The sequence below is a fragment of the Poecile atricapillus genome, chromosome Z, assembly GCF_030490865.1.
Source record: "Poecile atricapillus isolate bPoeAtr1 chromosome Z, bPoeAtr1.hap1, whole genome shotgun sequence".
In the NCBI taxonomy this organism is placed as follows: domain Eukaryota; kingdom Metazoa; phylum Chordata; class Aves; order Passeriformes; family Paridae; genus Poecile; species Poecile atricapillus.
The window spans coordinates 1,397,191-1,418,711 of NC_081289.1; the positions used below are offsets into that span (position 1 = coordinate 1,397,191).

General features: G+C 35.6%; 1 protein-coding gene across 1 annotated transcript in view; it reads right to left on the reverse strand.

The window, feature by feature from the left end:
* Positions 1-21,521, reverse strand: part of LOC131573722 (coatomer subunit gamma-2-like) — a 33,043-nt gene that overhangs the window by 1,516 nt on the left and 10,006 nt on the right. The window contains exons 11-23 of the mRNA XM_058827932.1: positions 21,272-21,339; positions 20,618-20,806; positions 18,946-19,041; positions 15,720-15,963; positions 14,117-14,192; positions 12,008-12,111; positions 9,856-9,981; positions 7,746-7,808; positions 7,375-7,514; positions 5,939-6,110; positions 2,922-3,019; positions 1,136-1,274; positions 356-454 (exon numbers count right to left, since the gene is read on the reverse strand). Coding sequence (XP_058683915.1) covers positions 356-454; positions 1,136-1,274; positions 2,922-3,019; positions 5,939-6,110; positions 7,375-7,514; positions 7,746-7,808; positions 9,856-9,981; positions 12,008-12,111; positions 14,117-14,192; positions 15,720-15,963; positions 18,946-19,041; positions 20,618-20,806; positions 21,272-21,339 — 1,614 coding nt within the window. The remainder of the gene's footprint in view (positions 1-355; positions 455-1,135; positions 1,275-2,921; positions 3,020-5,938; positions 6,111-7,374; positions 7,515-7,745; positions 7,809-9,855; positions 9,982-12,007; positions 12,112-14,116; positions 14,193-15,719; positions 15,964-18,945; positions 19,042-20,617; positions 20,807-21,271; positions 21,340-21,521) is intronic.

Genomic DNA, 21,521 nt, shown 5'->3' on the forward strand with positions numbered 1-21,521 from the left:
GAAAGGGATTTAACGATGCCTGCTCTGGAAATTCTCCAGTCAGGGATTCTCCACCATTCCCACGGGTGGAATTCCCACATTCCCACGGGTGGAATTCCCACATTCCCACGGGTGGAATTCCCACATTCCAACAGCTTTGGCCTGAGCACATCCAAGACAGAAATCTCCGAGTTAGGAGCAGCTGCATTCAACACATTTCAGAGGATTAAAAAAACCCCTCTTTGTACAGAGAAAAAACTCCCAAAATAACAATTATTATATTATAAATAATATAAGATCTCCTAAATAATTACTTTTCATTTAGGAAAATCCGTGGGGATGTGGAAATTGGGAATTGAGCAGCAGGAACACTCACCAGCCAAGTAGAGGGTGTGAGAATTTTTGTTTTCTGGCACTTTGTCTGACCTCTCACAGGGCTGCATCCCCAGGAACTTGATGATGTTGTTGACAGCTTCTGCATTTGGAAATTGAAAGGAGAAAATGAAATTATACTGGGTAATTATTTATTACACTAAAAAAAAAAGAAATAAATAAAATAAATAAATTATTAAATTAAAAATAAATAAATAAAATTTAAAAATAAATAAATATAATAAAAATAAAATAAACAATTAAAATATTAAATTAAAAAAATAAATAAAACAAATTTTAATAATAAATGAAATAAATTTTAAAAATAAATAAATAAAAAATAAAATAATTAAAATATTAAATTAAAAACATATAAATAATTTTAATAAATCAAATAAAAATAAAATAAATAAAAATAATAAAAAAATAAATAAAATGTTAATTAAAAATAAATAAATAAAAATAAATTTTAAAAATAAATAAATAAAATTTAAAAATTAAATAAATTAATTAAATAAATTTTAAAAATAAAATAATAAACAAAATATTAAATTAAAAAATAAATAAAATAATTTTTAAAATAAATAAATAAAATTTAAAAACAAAATAAATAAGATAAATTTAAAAAATAAAACCAAAAAATATTCAATACATAAATAAATAAAAGAAACCTAATAAATAAATAAAATTGTAAAAATAAAATAAATTAAATAAATTTAAAAAAAATAAAATAAATAAATTTTAAAAAATAAATAAAAGCTCAAGAAGTGAGGGATTATCTCACCATCCAGGGTTTTGATGGAACTGAGTGCAAAGGTTTCTTCCTTCTCAAAATCATCTCCCACCTCCTCCCAGGCAGCTGCAAAGTTGGGTTTTAAAACTTTCTGGAGATGATCAGACACTGTCACCTCCAAATCTTCCAGCTGGGAGGGGAAAAAATGGGAAATTTCGGTTATGGAAATGATCCTCACCTTGGAAAGGGAAAAAAAGCCAATTTTGCCAAGAGAATGCCTGGTTTGAATTTCAGAAATATAGAATATATTTATAATATTTATAATATATATATATATAATGTAATACATAACATAATATTAGAGATACAATATTATAGATACAATATAATATAATAAATACAATTAATATAATATAATTTAATATAATATAACGTAACATAATATATATTATAGTAATATTATTTTAATATAATAATATAATATTTATAATATCCAATATATAATATATATTATATATAAAATAATAACTACATATAATAACATATAGTTATCATATAACTATATAACATATAGTGATTATATAATGTGTGATTTCCCCACTGAAAAGAGGGGAAATTGTATTTATGGTGGTCATTTGTAAACCTTAAAAATATACAAAAATTGCAGAAAAATTGTGGAAAAAAGTGGAGGAAAATGGCAGGAACATGACACAAAAATGACACAAAAATGACACAAAAATGACACAAAAATGACACAAAAATGACACAAAAATGACACAAAAATGCAAAAAAAATGCAAAAAAAATGCAAAAAAATGCAAAAAAATGCAAAAAAATTGCAAAAAAATTGCAAAAAAATTGCAAAAAAAAAATGCACAAAAAATTGCACAAAAAATTGCACCAAAAAATTGCACCAAAAAATTGCACCAAAAATTGCACAAAAAATTGCACCAAAAAATTGCACAAAAAATTGCACAAAAAATTGCACAAAAACTGCACAAAAACTGCACAAAAAATTGCACAAAAACTGCACAAAACCATCTGTGGGACTAAAGGAAAGCAGAAAATGAAGCCACCACTTGATGGGTCAAATCCCCTCCTGGGCTTCTTCCATGGAGAGTTTTCCTCACAATCCATGGAATTCCAGGATGGTTTGGGTTGGAAGGATCTTTAAAATAATCCAGTTCCAACCTCTGCCACGGGCAGGGACAATTCCCAACATCCCAGGCTGCTCCAATCCTTTCTTGGATATTCCAGGGATTTGGGGCAGCCACAGCTGCTCTGGGAATTCCCAAATCCCACCCCAATCTCCCCTTTTCCAATCTGGAGCCATTCCCTGGCTCCTGCCCCTCCAGGCCTTTCCCGAATTCCAGCTCTCCCGGAGTTCCTCCAGGCCCTGGAATGTGCTGGAAGCTCTCCCTGGATCCTTCCCTTCTCCAGGAGAACATTCCCAGCTCTCCCAGCCTGGCTCCAGAGGAACCTTTATTTCCTCCAGTACTTCCTGAAATCTGCATCCCTATCATGGAATTAACAAAATTCAATTAACAAAAAAAAATTCAAATATCTGGGGTGGAAAGATAGGAACCAAATTCTGAAAACAGCCAATGGAATTTATTCCTTCATTCCCTCCTCACAAATTCAACTCCACAAAAAAAAACAAACTAAAAAATTTTGATGGAAATGAAGTTTTGGGGATCCAAAAAACGACATTTGAGGCGATTTTGGCGTTTCAGGGAACGTGCTGATGTCAGGATGGAGAAGAAAGTGGAGCTGGTGGATGAAGCAGGTTTATCCCAAAGGATGTGCCAAGGGAAGAGGGAAGAAAGGCTGGGACTCACCAGGTACTCATCCTCGTAGCCTTCCTCCTCAGGCAGCCCCGTGCCGGGGTCGCAGTCGCGCACCGTGAACCTCATGGTGCAGCTGAAGGTGCAAGCCACTGGAAAAGAGAGGAAATCCTGGATAGTCAGGGAAAAATTCCTCTGATGGAGACATCTCTTCCCAAAAAAAAACCCAACTGGAATATCCAGGGGTTTTGCCCCAGGGATACAGATGTGAACTTTAATATCATTTTATTAAATTTAATTTAAATTTAATTTTTTAATCTTAATTTTAGTTTTTCTAATTTTAGTTTTTTAATTTTAGTTCTCCTAATTTTAATTTTTAATGTTACTTTTAAGAAAAGAAAGAAAAAAGAAAGAAAAAAGAAAGAAAAAAGAAAGAAAAAAGAAAGAAAAAAGAAAGAAAAAAGAAAGAAAAAAGAAAGAAAAAAGAAAGAAAAAAGAAAGAAAAAAGAAAGAAAAAAGAAAGAAAAAAGAAAGAAAAAAGAAAGAAAAAAGAAAGAAAAAAGAAAGAAAAAAGAAAGAAAAAAGAAAGAAAAAAGAAAGAAAAAAGAAAGAAAAAAGAAAGAAAAAAGAAAGAAAAAAGAAAGAAAAAAGAAAGAAAAAAGAAAGAAAAAAGAAAGAAAAAAGAAAGAAAAAAGAAAGAAAAAAGAAAGAAAAAAGAAAGAAAAAAGAAAGAAAAAAGAAAGAAAAAAGAAAGAAAAAAGAAAGAAAACAGAAAGAAAAAAGAAAGAAAAAAGAAAGAAAAAAGAAAGAAAAAAGAAAGAAAAGAAAGAAAAGAAAGAAAAGAAAGAAAAGAAAAAAGAAAAAAAAGAAAAGAAAAAAAGAAAAAAAAGGAAAAAAGAAAAAAGAAAAAAGAAAAAAGAAAAAAAAGAAAAAAGAAGAAAAAGAAAAAAAAGAAAAAAAAGAAAAAAATAAAAAAATAAAAAATATAAAAAAAAGAAAAAAAAGAAAAAAAAGAAAAGAAAAAAGAAAAGAAAAAAGAAAAGAAAAAAGAAAAGAAAAAAGAAAAGAAAAAAGAAAAGAAAAAAGAAAAGAAAAAAGAAAAGAAAAAAGAAAAGAAAAAAGAAAAGAAAAAAGAAAAGAAAAAAGAAAAGAAAAAAGAAAAGAAAAAAGAAAAGAAAAAAGAAAAGAAAAAAGAAAAGAAAAAAGAAAAGAAAAAAGAAAAGAAAAAAGAAAAGAAAAAAGAAAAGAAAAAAGAAAAGAAAAAAGAAAAGAAATTAATTGAAAAGAAATTAATTGAAAAGAAATGAAAAGAAAAGCAAAGAAAAGAAACGGAATGAAAAGAAATGGAATGAAAAATGAAAAGAAATTAAAAGAACAGAGATGAAAAATGAAAAGAAATGAAACTAAAAGAAATGAAAAGAAATAATGAAATAATGAAATAACGGAATAACAAAATGAAATACAATAACATACAATAAAACAGAATAAAATACAACAAAATAAAACACAATAAAATACAACAAAATAAAATAGAGTTTAAACCTCAACTTTTTCACCCAGTGACTTAAATTCTAATTTATACACTCACACTTTCAGCTTTTCTATTTAAATTTAACAGTTGTTTTCATGTATCACCATGAAAACACACCCATAAATTTCACATTAGATGAAATTCAGTGTTTTTCTGGATCTCAGAGTTAGAGCTAAAACCACAGAGCTCTGTCTCAGCCTCCAAACCCTCACCTGAGGGATTTTTGGGGATGGTTTCTTGTTGGAGTCTGAGATACAGAGTGTGTGCCCTTGTTTCTAATATTTAGTTCTAGGATTCAAGGAAACACTGAATTTCAAATAATATTAAATTCATGAGCATGTTTTCATGGTGATACATGGAAACAAATGTTAGACAGGAAAAGCTAAAAGTGTGAGTGTGTAAATTAAAGTTTTCTTAAGTCACTGAGTGAAAATGTCAGAGTTTAAACTAGTTTAAAAAATAGAAAACAAGAGGGAGAATGTTGTCTCTTTTCCTTCTTCTTTCTTAATTTTCTTCTTTTAGAGGTTTTTGGGTAGTAGCAGGTGATTGGACAGAAAATGTCACAGTGCAGCACACAGATGTTGAGTCATTGGGTCACTAAGAAAAATAATTGAGTTGGCATCTGTTAATTGGGTAAATGGACATATAAAAGACCTTGAAGAGGATCTTTGTGAGCCATTTTACCCCTTTTCTATCCCAGTGCAATGTTGGGAGTCTGAGATACAGAGTGTGTGCCCTTGTTTCTAATATTTAGTTCTAGGATTCAAAGAAACACTGAATTTCATATAAGATGAAATTCACGAGCGTGTTTTCATGGCGATACATGAAAACAAATGTTAGATAGGAAAAGTGTAAATGTGTAGATTAGAAAGTTTCTTTAAATCACTGAGTGAAAAAGCAGTTTAGAGAACAGGAGACAAGATTTAGGGGTGTTGTCTCTTGTCCTTCTTCTCTCTTCTCCATGTTCTTCTCCTGGGGGTTTTTGGGTGGTAGTAAATGATTGGGTAAAAAATGCCCCAGTGCAGCACACAGGTGTTGGGTCATTGGGTCACTAAGAAAAATAATTGAGTTGGCATCTGTTAATCGGGTAAATGGACATATAAAAGACCTGGAAGAGGATCTTTGTGAGCCATTTTACCCCTTTTCTATCATAGTGCACACAGCTCCTTGTACCTTGTAATGCTGATAAGAAAAAAATAAACAACTGAGACCGAAGGAGAGAAAATAACATCCCTCTGGTCCATCTTCAGTTGGAAGGGAAAAAGAACCCAAATCCAGAAGTCCTTAATGAGACAAGCTGGCATCTGTTAATTGGGTAAATGGACATATAAAAGACATTGAAGAGGAACTTTGTGAGCCATTTTACCCCTTTTCTATCACAGTGCACACAGCTCCTTGTACCTTGTAATGCTGATAAGAAAAGAATAAACAACTGAGACCAAAGGAGAGAAAATAACCTCCCTCTCATCAATCTCCAGTTCAAAGGGAAAAGGAACCCAAATCCAAAATGAGACAGTTTGTTAAGGAGGCAGTTTCTGACCTGCAGTGGGGTCATCCTGGGGGATGCTGACCAGGGTGTAGCACATCCCGGGCTGGTTGTAGGCCAGGCTGGGAGCGGGGATGCAGCAGACGACGTCGTAGGCGTCCGACGGCTCCATCTGCACCGTCACCCGCTCCAGGAGCTGATCGTTCAGGGTGTTGGTGCAGTCAAACTGCAGCAAATAAAACAAGAAAAAATAAAACAAACAATAAAAAAATAAAGCAAAACAATAAAAAATAAAAGAAAACAATAAGAAATAAAATAAAACAATAAAAAATAAAATAAAACAAAAAAAACCCAAAATAAAACAATAAAAAAACCCAAAACAATAAAAAATAAAATAAAAAATAAAAAAATAAAAAAATAAAACAATTCAATAAAAAATAAAACAAAACCATAAAAAACCCAAAACAATAAAAAACAAAATAAAAAATAAACAAAACAATAAAAAATAAAACAAAACAATAAAAAATAAAACAAAACAAAAACCCCAAAAGAAAAAAAATAAAACCAAACAATAAAAAATTAAAACAAAACAATAAAAAACAAAATAATAAAAAATAAAACAATAAAAAATAAACCAAAACAATAAAAATAAACCAAAATAATAAAAAATGAAACAATAAAAAATAAACCAAAACAATAAAAATTCAAACAAAACAATAAAAAACAATAAAAAACCCCAAAACAATAAAAAACCAAAACAATAAAAAACCAAAACAATAAAAAACCAAAACAATAAAAAACCAAAACAATAAAAAACCAAAACAATAAAAAACCAAAACAATAAAAAACCAAAACAATAATAATTAAAACAAAACAATAAAAATTAAAACAAAACAATAAAAAATAAAACAAAACAATAAAAAACCAAAACAATAAAAATAAAACAAAACAATAAAAAATAAAACAAAACCATAAAAAATAAAACAAACTTGGAAATATTTCTGGCATTTCCTCATCCAGGATATTTGGTTTTGTGGGGTTTTTTGATGAGTTCTCCCAAATCCTGGGATAAAAAGAGGAGGTGGATTTTCCTCACCTGGAAAACGATGTGGTTTGGGAAGATGTGTTTGATGCAGACTGCAGCAAACAATACAATAAAAGATAAAACAAACTTGGAAATATTTCTGACATTTCCTCATCCAGGATATTTGGAGGTTTTTTTGCCCAAATTAGTTAAAATCTCTGTGGCCTGCAGTGGATTTGTGATGTTTTTTGATGAGTTCTCCCAAATCCTGGGATAAAAGAAGGAGGTGGATTTTCCTCACCTGGAAGATGTGTTTGATGCAGACTGCAGCAAACAAAACAATAAAAAATAAAACAAACTTGGAAATATTTCTGGCATTTCCTCATCCAGGATGTTTGGTTTTGTGGGGTTTTTTGATGAGTTCTCCCAAATCCTGGGATAAAAAGAGGAGTTGGATTTTCCTCACCTGGAAAACGATGTGGTTTGGGAAGATGTGTTTGATGCAGCGAACGAAATATTCTGTTTCTGCTTCTGTCAGCTGCACTGCCTCTGAGGACTTGAACAAAGGACCCAGGCCCTTGAATTCTGGGATGGCTGCCAGTTGTTCTGGGAAGGAAGGAAAAAAAACGGGATCAGGCTCTGGTGGTGATCCCAAAACCTCAGGGAATCCTGGAATGGTTTGGGTGGGATGGGATATTGAGGATAATTCACTTCCATCCCCTTTTCCACCATCCCAAGGTGGTCCAAGGCCTGGTTTTGGGTAATTCCAGGGATCTGGGAATTCTGGGAATTCCAGCCCAGCCAGGAATTCCTTCCCAAATCCCAAATCTCTCCTACCTTGGAAGATATCCTGGCGTGAAGGAGCCACTTTCTCAGGTTTGCTGGGCACCAGGGCAATCTCTGGGGAGACAAAAATAGCAAAGGTTAATTAATTAAAAGCAATTAAACCATGCAGGAGGTTTAAATGCCACTAAATATTCTATTTAATATAATAAATATTTAATATTTTTAATTAAATATTCCCCACTGCCAGCCTGGCTCCTCACACACTGAAATATCTTTTTTTTTTTGATCTTTGGTGTGGAAATGCTGGATTGAAAGTGGAGGAAATAAGTCTGAGTTATGAGGAATGAAACACACTTTAACCCTGATGAGCCAGCAAAAAAGAAAAAAAAAAGAAGAAAAAAGAAATTTAATAAAAGAAAGAAAAAAGAAGATAAAAAAAGCAAAGAAGAAGTAAGAAAAAAAAAAAGAAGGAAAAAAAAAGGAAGAAAGAAGGAAAAAAAAAGGAAGGAGAAGGACGGGGAAGGACGGGGAAGGACAGGAAAGGACGGGGAAGGACGGGGAAGGACGGGGAAGGACGGGGAAGGACGGGGAAGGACGGGGAAGGACGGGGAAGGACGGGGAAGGAAGGGGAAGGAAGGGGAAGGAAGGGGAAGGAAGGGGAAGGAAGGGGAAGGAAGGGGAAGGAAGGGGAAGGAAGGGGAAGGAAGGGGAAGGAAGGAGAAGAAAGGAGAAGAAAGGAGAAGAAAGGAAGAAAAAAGGAAAAAAAAGGGAAAAAAAGGGAAAAAAAGAAAGAAAAAAGAAGATAAAAAAAGAAAAAAGAAAAAAGTAAGAAAAAAGACGAAAAAAAAAAATAATAGAAAGAAAAAGAAAGAAAAAGAAAGGAAGGAGGAGAAGGGAGAATAAAAAAGAGCCCCAAAGTGAAGATGCTCAAGAATTGTGCAAGGTCGTGGAAGAAAATCAGAGAAGTGACTGAGAACCCCTGGAATGACCTTTTTCCAAAGGCTGTGACCCAATAAATTCAATAATAATACTAATAATACTAATAATACTAATAACACTAATAACACTAATAACACAATATAATAATTATAATGAAAATAAAAATAAAATATTGTAATATAATAATACAATATAATAAAAATAAGAACAAAAATAATAATAATATATTAAAATATATCAATACAATAAAAACATAAAATAATAAAAATAAAATAATAATAATTAAAATTAAAATAAAAAGAAACATATAATAATACAATATAATAATAAAAATGAAAATAAAAAAATAATAGTATATTTTAATATAATGCAATATAATAAAAACAGTAAAATAATAAATATAAAAATAATAAAAAATAAAACAATAAAGTATAATTACATTATTAATATTAATATTAATAATAACAATAATAGTAATAGTAATAATAGTATAGTAATAATAATCGTAATAGTAATAGTAATAGTAGTAATAGTAGTAGTAATAATAATAGCAATAGTAATAGCAATAGTAATAATAATAGTAATAGCAATAGTAATAATAATAGTAATAGCAATAGTAATAATAATAGTAATAGCAATAGTAATAATAGTCGTAATAGCAATAGTAATAATAATAGTAATAGCAATAGTAATAATAGTCATAATAGCAATAGTAATAATAGTTGTAATAATAGTCGTAATAATAGTCGTAATAATAGCAACAGTAATAGCAACAGTAATAGCAACAGTAATAGCAACAGTAATAGCAACAGTAATAGCAACAGTAATAGCAACAGTAATAGCAATAATAGTAATAGCAATAATAGTAATAGCAATAATAGTAATAGCAATAATAGTAATAGCAATAATAGTAATAGCAATAATAGTAATAACGGTAATAGTAATAATAGCAATAATAGCAATAATAGCAATAATAGCAATAATAGTAATAATAGTAATAATAGCAATAATAGTAATAATGGTAATAGTAATAATAGCAATAATAATAGCAATAATAATAGCAATAATAATAGCAATAATAATAGCAATAATAATAGCAATAATAATAATAATAATAATAATAATAATAATAATTTTTTCTATTATTATTATGCACAGAACTGCTGATGGGCTGAGCAGACCAAGAGAAGGCTCTGAGGCTCCATCTCCACCCCTCTGATACCTGATTTCTGCTCACAGATGGGGGCTGTGGCCAGGGGAACGGTTTTCATGTCGAAGGGTTTCTCGGAGGGCTCCAGGGTGTACAGGTGCAGGGCTTTCTCCATGCCAGGAACAGAAACTGTCAGCCCTGCACGGGGAAAAAGGCAGGAAAAATTCACTTTGAGCAGCTGGAAACGGCCCAGCTGCACTGCAGACACACAGGAAACACAAAACAAAACAGGAAAATAACTGATCTGGAGATGGCACAGAGCTGCCAAGAGTTTGCTGCCAAGAATTAATTCCTTGATTTTCAAGAATTTAATATGAGTTAATTAAATCCTTGATTTTCAAGAATCTTACATGGATTAATTAAACCCTTGATTTTCAAGAATTTTACACAGGTTAATAAATTCCTTGATTTTCAAGAATTTTACATGGCTTGATTAAATCCTTGATTTTCAAGAATTTAACATGGATTAATTAAATCCTTGATTTTTAAGAATCTTACATTGATTAATTAAATCCTTGATTTTCAAGAATCTTACATTGATTAATTAAATCCTTGATTTTCAAGGATCTTACATGAGTTAATTAAATCCTTGATTTTCAAGAGTTTTACACAGGTTAATTAAATCCTTGATTTTCTAGGATCTTACTTGGGTTAATTAATTCCTTGATTTTCAGGAGTTTTATATGGATTAATTAAATCCTTGATTTTCAGGAATTTTACATGGCTTGATTAAATCCTTGATTTTTAAGAATTTAACATGGATTAATTAAATCCTTGATTTTTAAGAATCTTACATTGATTAATTAAATCCTTCATTTTCAGGAATTTTACACGGATTAATTAAATTCTTGATTTTCAAGAATTTAACATGGGTTAATTAAATCCTTGATTTTCAAGAATCTTACATTGATTAATTAAATCCTTGATTTTCAAGGATCTTACATGAGTTAATTAAATCCTTGATTTTCAAGAGTTTTACACAGGTTAATTAAATCCTTGATTTTCAAGGATCTTACTTGGGTTAATTAATTCCTTGATTTTCAAGACTCTTACACTGATTAATTAAACCCTTGATTTTCAAGAATTTTACACAGGTTAATTAAATCCTTGATTTTCAGGAATTTTACACAGGTTAATTAAATCCTTGATTTTCAAGAATTTTATATGGATTAATTAAGTCCTTGATTTTCAAGAATTTAACATGGGTTAATGAAATCCTAGATTTTCAAGAGCTTTATATGGGTTAATTAAATCTCTGATTTTCAAGAATCTTACATGACTTAATTAAACCCTCGATTTTCAAGAGTTTTACATGGATTAATTAATTCCTTGATTTTCAAGAATCCTACATGGATTAATTAAATCCTTGATTTTCAAGGCTCTTACATGGATTAATTAAATCCCTGATTTTCAAGAATATTATATGGATTAATAAAACCCTTGATTTTCAAGAATTTAACATGGATTAATTAAATCCTAGATTTTCAAAAATTTTACATGGATTAATGAATTCCTTGATTTTCAAGAATTTTACATGGATTAATTAAATCCTTGATTTTCAAGGCTCTTACATGGATTAATTAAATCCCTGATTTTCAAGAATATTATATGGATTAATAAAACCCTTGATTTTCAAGAATTTTACACAGGTTAATTAAATCCTTGATTTTCAGGAATTTTATATGGATTAATTAAACCCTTGATTTTCAAGGATCTTACATGAGTTAATTAAACCCTTGATTTTCAAGAGTTTTATATGGATTAATTAATTCCTTGATTTTCAAGGATCTTACATGAGTTAATTAAATCCTCTGCTCACGTGGATTTTCAAGACATAAAATATTTTAATTCCCAACCCTCATCCTCATTTTGGATAGGAAAAGATGAAGCAAAAATCAAAATATTTGTGTCCAGCAGAGGAAGAACCAATAAAAACCCAGACCACAGCCCTGGCTCCACTTCCCAAATTTTCCTTCCCAAATTCAGATGATTTAGAATTCCCAGAGAATCCCTGGCAGCACCCAAGGCCAGGCTGGATGGATTTCAGCACAAATCACTCGGAGGGAAGCGCTAAGGGCAGAATAAATATGTGAATTTATGGTTTATAATATTTAATATTATATATTTATGAATTTTGTGGTGGGTTTTTTTTGCTCTTACTGACCATTAAAAATGTAGGCAGCATTCAGGGCCAGCTGTCTCTGCTGCAGGACATTCAAGTAGAAAGTTGCTCTGTCCCGGACTTCGTCGTCACTGTCCATCATGCACCTGTTTGGGGACAAGGGGACATCAGAGCTGAGCTAAAAATCAATTAAAAACTGAATAAAAAATCAATTTTGATGCTGCAGCATCATTCAGATTTTTTCAAATTGTGCAGGACTGTTGGTACCATGCAGGAGTTGGTTTAATTTGGGTTTAATTTCAATTAAATCGTTAGTGTGGCGTGAAATGTGAATCTGTGACATGGGAACAGCCAACTCTGGAAAGAAAAATGTTATTTCTGAGTCATCTGGACAGGAATTTTCTTGTTTTGAGGGGGTTTTAAAAATGCTCAGATGTCAAAAAAGTTCTGGAGGGGGAGGGTGAATTTTATTTGCATTTTTAAATAATATTTTATATATATATATTTCATATTTTATGATTTGGGCTTAATTAAATCCTTGATTTTCAAGAATTTTACATGGATTAATTAAATCCTTGATTTTCAAGGATCTTACATGACTTAATTAAACCCTTGATTTTCAAGAATTTTACATGGGTTAATGAAATCCTTGATTTTCAAGAATTTTACACAGGTTAATTAAATCCTTGATTTTCAGGAATCTTACATGGCTTAATTAAATCCTTGATTTTCAAGAATTTTACATGGATTAATTAAATCCTTGATTTTCAGGAATTTTACATGGATTAATTAAATCCTTGATTTTCAGGAATCTTCCCTGGCTTAATGAAATCCTTGATTTTCAAGGATCTTACGTGGGTTAATTAAAACGAAATTAATTAAAATTACTTGAAATTAAATTCATTTAAAAATTAAATTGAATTAATTAAAAAAATCAAAGAGATTTAGGCTGGATGTGAGGAAGAAATTCCTGTCTGTGAGGATGAGGAGGCTTTGGCAGCTGGAAGATCCAGGCTGGACGAGGCTTGGATCATCCTGGGGTAGTGGAAAGAGAAAATCCACGGAAAGGGTGGCACTGGGTGAGTTTTAAGCTCTTTCCAACCCAAAATAATAACTCTGTGATTTATTTTTCCTTGAGCAACGTTCTCAGACTCAATCCTCATCCCATGTTTCCGTGACCAATCCCATCCTTCACCTCCAGCAGCGCAGGAAAAGCGGGAGAAGAGTTTTCCCTGTCCCTGGTTGGGATTGACAAAATCCCAGCCTGGTGGGAGATCACAGCTCCCAGGGAATCAGAGGGATCCCTGCCAGCTTGGAAGCAGATTCTAGGATCCCTGCCAGCACAGCCTCACCTCTGGAGCACCAGGATGCTTGGAAGCAGATTCCAAGATCCCAGCCACCCCAGGCTCACCTCTGGAGCAGCACCAGGATGCTCAGGAGTAGAGATCTCTGCTCCCAGGGAATCAGAGGGATCCCTGCCAGCACAGGCTCACCTCTGGAGCACCAGGATGCTTGGAAGCAGATTCTAGGATCCCAGCCACCCCAGGCTCCCCTCTGGAGGAGCACCAGGATACTCGGGATCAGAGATCACTGCTCCCAATGAATCAGGGGGATCCCTGCCAGCACAGGCTCCCCTCTGGAGCAGCACCAGGATGCTCAGGAGCAGAGATCTCTGCTCCCAGGGAATCAGAGGGATCCCTGCCAGCACAGCCTCACCTCTGGAGCAGAACCAGGATGCTCAGGAGCAGATCCAAGATCGCTGCTCCCAGGGAATCAGAGATCCCTGCCACCCCAGGCTCACTCTGGAGCACCAGGATGCTCAGGAGCAGAGATCACAGCTCCCAGGGGATCAGAGGGATCCCTGCCAGCACAGCCTCACTTCTGGAGGAGCAGCACCAGGATGCTTGGAAGCAGATCCCAAGATCACTGCTCCCAGGGAATCAGAGGGATCCCTGCCAGCACAGCCTCACCTCTGGAGCACCAGGATGCTCAGGAGGAGATTCCAAGCTCTCTGCTCCCAGGGAATCAGAGCACAGCCTCACCTCTGGAGGAGCAGGATGCTCAGGAGCAGAGATCTCTGCTCCCAGGGAATCAGAGGGATCCCTGCCAGCCTGGAACCAGATTCCAAGATCCCAGCCACCCCAGGCTCACCTCTGGAGCAGCACCAGGATGCTCGGGAGCAGATTCTCATTCTGGGCTCCAAATTTTGCCAAAGCGCTGACGGCGGCTGCAGAGAGAACGGGGAGGTGTCAGAGGAGCCTCAAATTCTGCATAAACAAATCCTCAAAACCCCAAATTTTCACTTTTCCTTTCCACACCATAAACCATTCAGTGATATGGAGAGATTAAAACATTCCTGTATTTGCACATGGAAATAGTTTTGTGATCAAGAGCAGCTTAACAGCTCTGAAAATCTTCTCTGGGGGAGCTCTCCATGAGGAATTTGGGGGAGGAGAGGGGAGAGGAGGAGAGGGGAGGGGACCACTCCAGCACCACCCTGAAGGTGAATAAAAACCCTCTTTTATATTATAATATTATAACATATTTTCTATTATCTCCTTTCTAAAATGATCTCAAATTTCATTTCCAGGTTGAGAACCCCACTCACCAGCCCTGACAGCCTCGTTCTCCAGCACCACCCTGAAGGCTCCCAAATAAAATCCCACTTTTCTATTTCCTTCTTCCTAAAATGATCTCAAATTTCATTTCCAGGTTGAGAACCCCACTCACCAGCCCTGACAGCCTCGTTCTCCAGCACCACCCAAATAAAATCCATTTTTTATATTCCTTCCTTCCTAAAACCATCTCAAATTTCATTTCCAGTTTGAGAAGAAGCCACTGAGCCACTCACCAGCCCTCACAGACTCATTCTCCAGCACCACCCAAATAAAATCCCTCTCTCACATTCCCTCCTTTCTAAAACCATCTCAAATTTCATTTCCAAGTTAAGGAGAAGCCACTGAGCCACTCATCAGCCCTCACAGCCTCGTTCTCCAGCACCATCATGAATGCTCCCAAATAAAAACTCTCTTTTATATTATAATATTATAATATAAATATAACATATTTTCTATTATCTCCTTACTAAAATGATCTCAAATTTTATTTCCAGGTTGAGGAGAAGCCACTGAGCCACTCACCAGCCCTGACAGCCTCAATCTCCAGCACCACCCAAATAAAATCCACTTTTTATATTTCCTGCTTCCTAAAACCATCTCAAATTTCATTTCCAGCTTGAGAACCCCACTCACCAGCCCTGACAGCCTCGTTCTCCAGCACCATCATGAATGCTCCCAAATAAAAACTCTCTTTTATATTATAATAGTATAACATAAATATAACATATTTTCTATTACCTCCTTACTAAAACCATCTCAAATTTCATTTCCAGTTTGAGAACTCCACTCACCAGCCCTGACAGCCTCGTTCTCCAGCACCACCCAAATAAAATCCCTCTCTCACATTCCCTCCTTACTAAAACCATCTCAAATTTCATTTCCAAGTTAAGGAGAAGCCACTGAGCCACTCACCAGCCCTGACAGCCTCATTCTCCAGCACCAACCAAATAGAAAACATATTTTATATTCCCTTCTTCCTAAAACCATCTCAAATTTCATTTCCAGCTTGAGAAGAGCCCCACTCACCAGCCCTCACAGCCTCAATCTCCAGCACCACCCAAATAAAAACCATTTTTATATTACCTGCTTACTAAAATGACCTCAAATTTCATTTCCAGGTTGAGAACTCCACTCACCAGCCCTGACAGCCTCGTTCTCCAGCACCACCCTGTTGAAGATGAAGCGGATGTACTTGGAGGGTGCTGGTGTCCTGGGCCCCTCCTTGCCCAGCAGGTGCAGGATTTTGGTGGCCAGCACCGTGTGCTCGCAGTCCTCGATGAACTCGCACAGGTGAGCCAAGCCCGACTCTTTGCTCTCGGGGTTCTCCTCGATGATGCCGATGATGCAATCCACGATGGCTCGCTTGTACTCGAAGCCACCCTGGAGGAGGGAAAATTTGGGGATGGTGAGGCTCATCCTCAGCTTTCAGGGATTGATTCTCATGGAAAAAAATGAGATGTTGTTGTTGTTGGAGTCTGAGACACAGAGTGTGAGCCCTTGTCTCTGATGCTTAACACTGAATTCCACACAACATGAAATTTATGGGAATGTTTTCATGGTAATACACAAAAACAACTGTTAAAGTGAGATAGAAAAGCTAAAAGTGTGAGTGTGTAAATTAAAGTTTTCTTAAGTCACTGAGTGAAAAAGTTTAAACCAGTTTAAAAACCAGAAGACAAGATGGAAGATTTAGAATGTTGTTTCTTTTCCTTCTTCTTTCTTAATTTTCTTCTTCTAGAGGTTTTTGGGTAATTGCAGGTGATTGGACAGAAAATGTCACAGTGCAGCACACAGGTGATGGGTTATGGGGTCATTAAGAAAAATAATTAACGTGTCTATTGTTAATTGGATAAAAATAAGTATAAAGATAAAAGAACTGCGTAGCTCAGGGCCATTTTGTGCCATCAGAGCTGAAATGAGCCAAAGAGACAAGATGAATTAAACTTGTGCAGAAAGTCTGGAGAGACCTGCCAAGTTCTGTGTTAACATCCTAATTAACACAAGAGAAACAAGATCCTAACGAGCTCTGGAGTTTTCTTCTGACCCGGAGAACTGAGATAAACAGAACTCCCCGTGAATATCCCCAAAAAGCTCAGCTCAGAGGAGGAGACTGAGAAATCCAGGAGTAGAAAAAAAAGTACAGAAGTGCAGCAGAATCAGAAAAAGAAACTAAAAAGAATTTTTTTAAAAAAGTTTCAGTTTTGGTGGTTTTTTTTGAACTATTACTACTTGCTGCTGGTGGTTTTTGGTTTCTTCAGGCTTGTGTTTTTCTCAAGATGCTCTAAAGACTCATTAACTCATATTTATTCATATATTCATATAAATTCATATATTCATATATTCATATTAATATATTCATATATATTCATATATTCATATAAACTTCATAGTTTATTCACATATAATCCAAAGATTTGGTAGCTTTTCCCTAGACCTTTTTTGCTCAAGTTCAACCCCACAAAGCATTGGCTCACTTTGGCTTGAAAAGCACAAAATGGCCCCAAATTGAGCAGTTCTTTTATATTTATACTTATTCTTACTCAATTAACAATAAACACATTAATTATTTTTCTTAATGACCCAATGACCCATCACCTGTGTGCTGCACCGTGACATTTTTTATCCAATCACCTGCAATTACCCAAAAACCTCTGGAAGAAGAAAATGAAGAAGGAAAAGAGACAACACCTTAAATTTTCCATCTTGTCTTCTATTTTTTAAACTAGTTTAAACTCTAACTTTTCCACTCAGTGACTTAAGGAAACTTCAATTTACACACTCACACTTTTAGCATTTCTATCTCACTTTAAGAGTTGTTTTCATGTAATACCATGAAAACACTCCCATAAATTTCATGTTGTATAAAATTCAGTGTTTTTCTGGATCTCAGACATCAGAGACAAGATTCCTCAGATTCCAACACGAGACTTTGTACAAATTGAGGTAAAAAAGGGTGGATTGGATCTCACAGGGCATTAATGATGCCTTAGGATTTGAGATTTGTTTTTTGAGGGGTTGGGCTCTTTCTCCAGGCAGCGCTGACAGCCTCAGGCTGCACCAAGGGAAACACAGGCTGGATTTATGAAATAAGGAAGAAGAAATTTACAGAAAGAGTGATAAAATAGTGGAATTTTCTGTCTGGGGAGGTGGTGGAGTCACCACCCCTGGATGTGTTTAAAAAAGTCTGGATGTGGCACTGGGTGCTGTGGTTTGGTTGAGGGGTTGGGGCTGGGTTGGACTCGATCTTGAAAAGGTTTCTCCCAACCTGGTGATTCTGTGATTTTAGCTTTTATTTTTCAATTTTGCACTGTTTTAGTGTATAACTCTAAAACTCCATAGCCTGACAGCTGCTGTTCTCCTGTTTTATCCAGACAAAACAATTCCTCTCTAGGCCTGAAACTCAAGGACACCTCACAGCCTCAGGCCTCGAGAGATGCAAACAAAAGTGAACTGGGGGGGAAAACTTGGAGTAAATTACTTCATCACCTGAAGCTGGAATTAGAGGATTAACCCCTGATATGTAAATGAACCAAACCTATAAGTGTATGCAAAACTCGTGACCATCATCCATCCTGGCTGCAGCCTCTGGAGGGATTCTGACTGCCCAAGGTGTGATGCCTCAAGCTTTGGCTTTGGAATTTTCCAGATTCTGCACAGCTTTAGTGCCTAACTCTGAGCTTCACAAAGTGTCAGCGAGTTCTCCTCGCAGCAGACACAACAATCAAACAGATTTTCAAGATACAACAAATTATCAGACACAAGAATCCTGTCCCAGCCCCAGAACCAAGGAGTTGCTGCAGCTTCGGGCACAGAAAGTTTAACCAGCAGCAAATTGATGGAGCAGTCTGGGATGATGGGGATTCATTAACTGAAGCTGTAATTGGACAATTAACCCTGATATGGAAATGGACCAGAAGTTATAAAAGTGTGAAATTCCTGACTCAGAGTCCACCTTGGGTGGAGCCTCAGCCGCGCTCCTGCACTGCCCAAGGTGCCACCTTTAATAAATCCCAATTTTATTCCTTTAACTCTGCCCAGCCTCTGCTCCAGGGAGCCTCTCACAGCATCAGGTGATAAAATAAACACCCATTTTATTCTCTTAATCTTGTCCAGCCTCTGCTCCAGGGAGCCTCTCACAGCATCAGGTGATAAAATAAACACCCATTTTATTCTCTTCATCAGCCTCTGTCCTAGGCAGCCACTCCAAGGCATCACCAAATCCTGAGCATTTCACACAGACCTGACCCCACCAGGTGCTGGAACCACTCAGCCCCATCTCTCCCTGCACCCACTGCCAGAAGAGACCCTTCCCATCACCAAGCAGGTCCAAAAATCCCTCCCTGGAGCGAGTGTCCTACGTACATCATCCCTGAGCATGTTGGAGAGGAAGGTCATCATCACGCTGTGCTTCCGAGGGTACTTCTGGCACAGGGCACTGATGGCCTGCACCACCACAACCTGCAGGAAAACACACAAGGATGGGGGTCACCTGCTGATCTCCCTAGGAAAAATGCACATTTTTTACCTCCTGCTGCCACTTTGATTGATTAAATCCATGGATAAGGATAAAAATCAGGGTCAGTGTGGAATGATTTTGTGCCAGGGTGATGCAAGGACTGGCTCCACAAAAAAAATGGGATTTAGGATTAAATGTTTTAACTCAAAGCTTTTTCTTTTCCTTTTCTTCCTTTCCTTACCTCTCCTCTTTCTTCTCCCCTTTCTTTTCTTCCTTTCCTTCCTTTCCTTTCTTTTCCTCCTTTCCTTTCCTTTCTTTTCCTCCTTTCCTTTCCTTTCTTTTCCTCCTTTCCTTTCCTTTCTTTTCCTCCTTTCCTTTCCTTTCTTTTCCTCCTTTCCTTTCTTTTCCTCCTTTCCTTTCTTTTCCTCCTTTCCTTTCTTTTCCTCCTTTCCTTTCTTTTCCTCCTTTCCTTTCTTTTCCTCCTTTCCTTTCTTTTCCTCCTTTCCTTTCTTTTCCTCCTTTCCTTTCTTTTCCTCCTTTCCTTTCTTTTCCTCCTTTCCTTTCTTTTCCTCCTTTCCTTTCTTTTCCTCCTTTCCTTTCTTTTCCTCCTTTCCTTTCTTTTCCTCCTTTCCTCCTTTCCTTTCTTTTCCTCCTTTCCTTTCTTTTCCTCCTTTCCTCCTTTCCTTTCTTTTCCTCCTTTCCTTTCTTTTCCTCCTTTCCTTTCTTTTCCTCCTTTCCTTTCTTTTCCTCCTTTCCTTTCCTCCTTCCCTTTCTTTTCTTCCTTTCCTTTCCTCCTTCCCTTTCTTTTCTTCCTTTCCTTTCCTCCTTCCCTTTCTTTTCTTCCTTTCCTTTCCTCCTTCCCTTTCTTTTCTTCCTTTCCTTTCCTCCTTCCCTTTCTTTTCTTCCTTTCCTTCCCCCCTTTCTTTTCCCCCTTTCCTTATCATGATCCAATTTCAATTCTTGTCATTAAAGCTCCTCACAATTTCAAACTCACCTAATGCTGATTTTTCTCATAAAAACAAAGACTTCAGACCACTTTCAGCAGACTGATTTCACAGAGCTCTGCTCCTCACGGCGTAACAGAACAACAGAACCATCCTGAACCGATTCATTACCAATTTAACCACTAGAAAACTTACAAATTGGGTATAAATTTATAATTAGCACAGCTTCCTACCTATGCATCAAGACTGATGTGATATAAACTCAAAAAAAAGAACATTTAAAACCCTTCTTCCTTTCTAAAACAACCAGAAGGAAGTACGAGATTTGCAGGATATTGCACAGGAAGCAGCAATGCACTAAATGATATTTTTCTTTTCTGGGAGCGGTGGCAGGAAGGATAGGATATTTTTATCTATAATATTCAGGATAATATCATAATCACAATAAAATAATCAGGATATATTTTTCACCCAGGATATTTTTAAAGCTAGAAAGCACGTCCTGAATTTTACCCCGCCAGACGAAACCACCGAAGTGTTGACAAAGAAAAACTCCATTAAAAAAAAAAACAACAAACAAAAAAAATGGGAGAAAACCCAAAAATGGGAGAAAAAACCCCCTGCAGTGGCACACCTTAAACTCATCTGAGATTTCTGAGACAAAGGAGGAGATCTGTTTCATCAGCCTGTCCACGCTGCTCTCGCTGCCCGTCTTCAGCAGCGTGGTGATGGCCAGCGTGGCGATGCTCCGGTTGGAATCCGTGATCAGGTTTTCCAGGTCCAGGTTGCAGGCTGTGACTGCAGATGGATGTTTCATGGCCACCTGGCAAGGAATGCAATCCCAAAATTATGTGGGAGTTGTAGCATCCCGGAGTTGGAAGCGTTGGGAGCTCAGGGATTTTGGGTGCAGGGTTTTAAATTCATTTTAAATTAATTTTAATTTTAAATTCATTTTCTGGTGGGTTTGACAGTCAGGAGTTTTTGGTGGTGTGTTGTGCAGCTCTGAAATCAGAATATTTCCTTCATGTGGATTTTGTAATATTAAATATCCAGGATTCCAGCTGAAAGCTCACAGATTATCAAACTACAGCCATCCAGAAATGAGCAAGCACAGCCTGAACAGCAGGGAAGATTTCTGCTCCACCAGGAGATCCAGTGTGGAAAAACCAATTCCCCAGCACTGGAATAATTCCAAATAAAATCATCCCCAGGACAGCTTGAGGTAACACATCATCAGGCACTAATCCCTGAGAATGAAGGTTTTGTTTGGAGGTTTTGAAGCACTCACTTTATTGAGGGTCCGGACGGCCGCGTAGCGCAGGACGGGTTTGGGGGAGCTGCAGAAAAGCTGCAACACTGGGGAAGGAAAAAAAAATCAACAAATCAACCCAAAAAACAACAAAAAATATGGCTTCTTTCAAAGAGTAGAAAATTTAATATATCTCAACTATTCAACTACGTATTGCTAAATATTCATGCAGCTCATAATTGATCAGAGGGTTCACATAGGTTAGAAATAAACTCCTGGGGTTTTATCT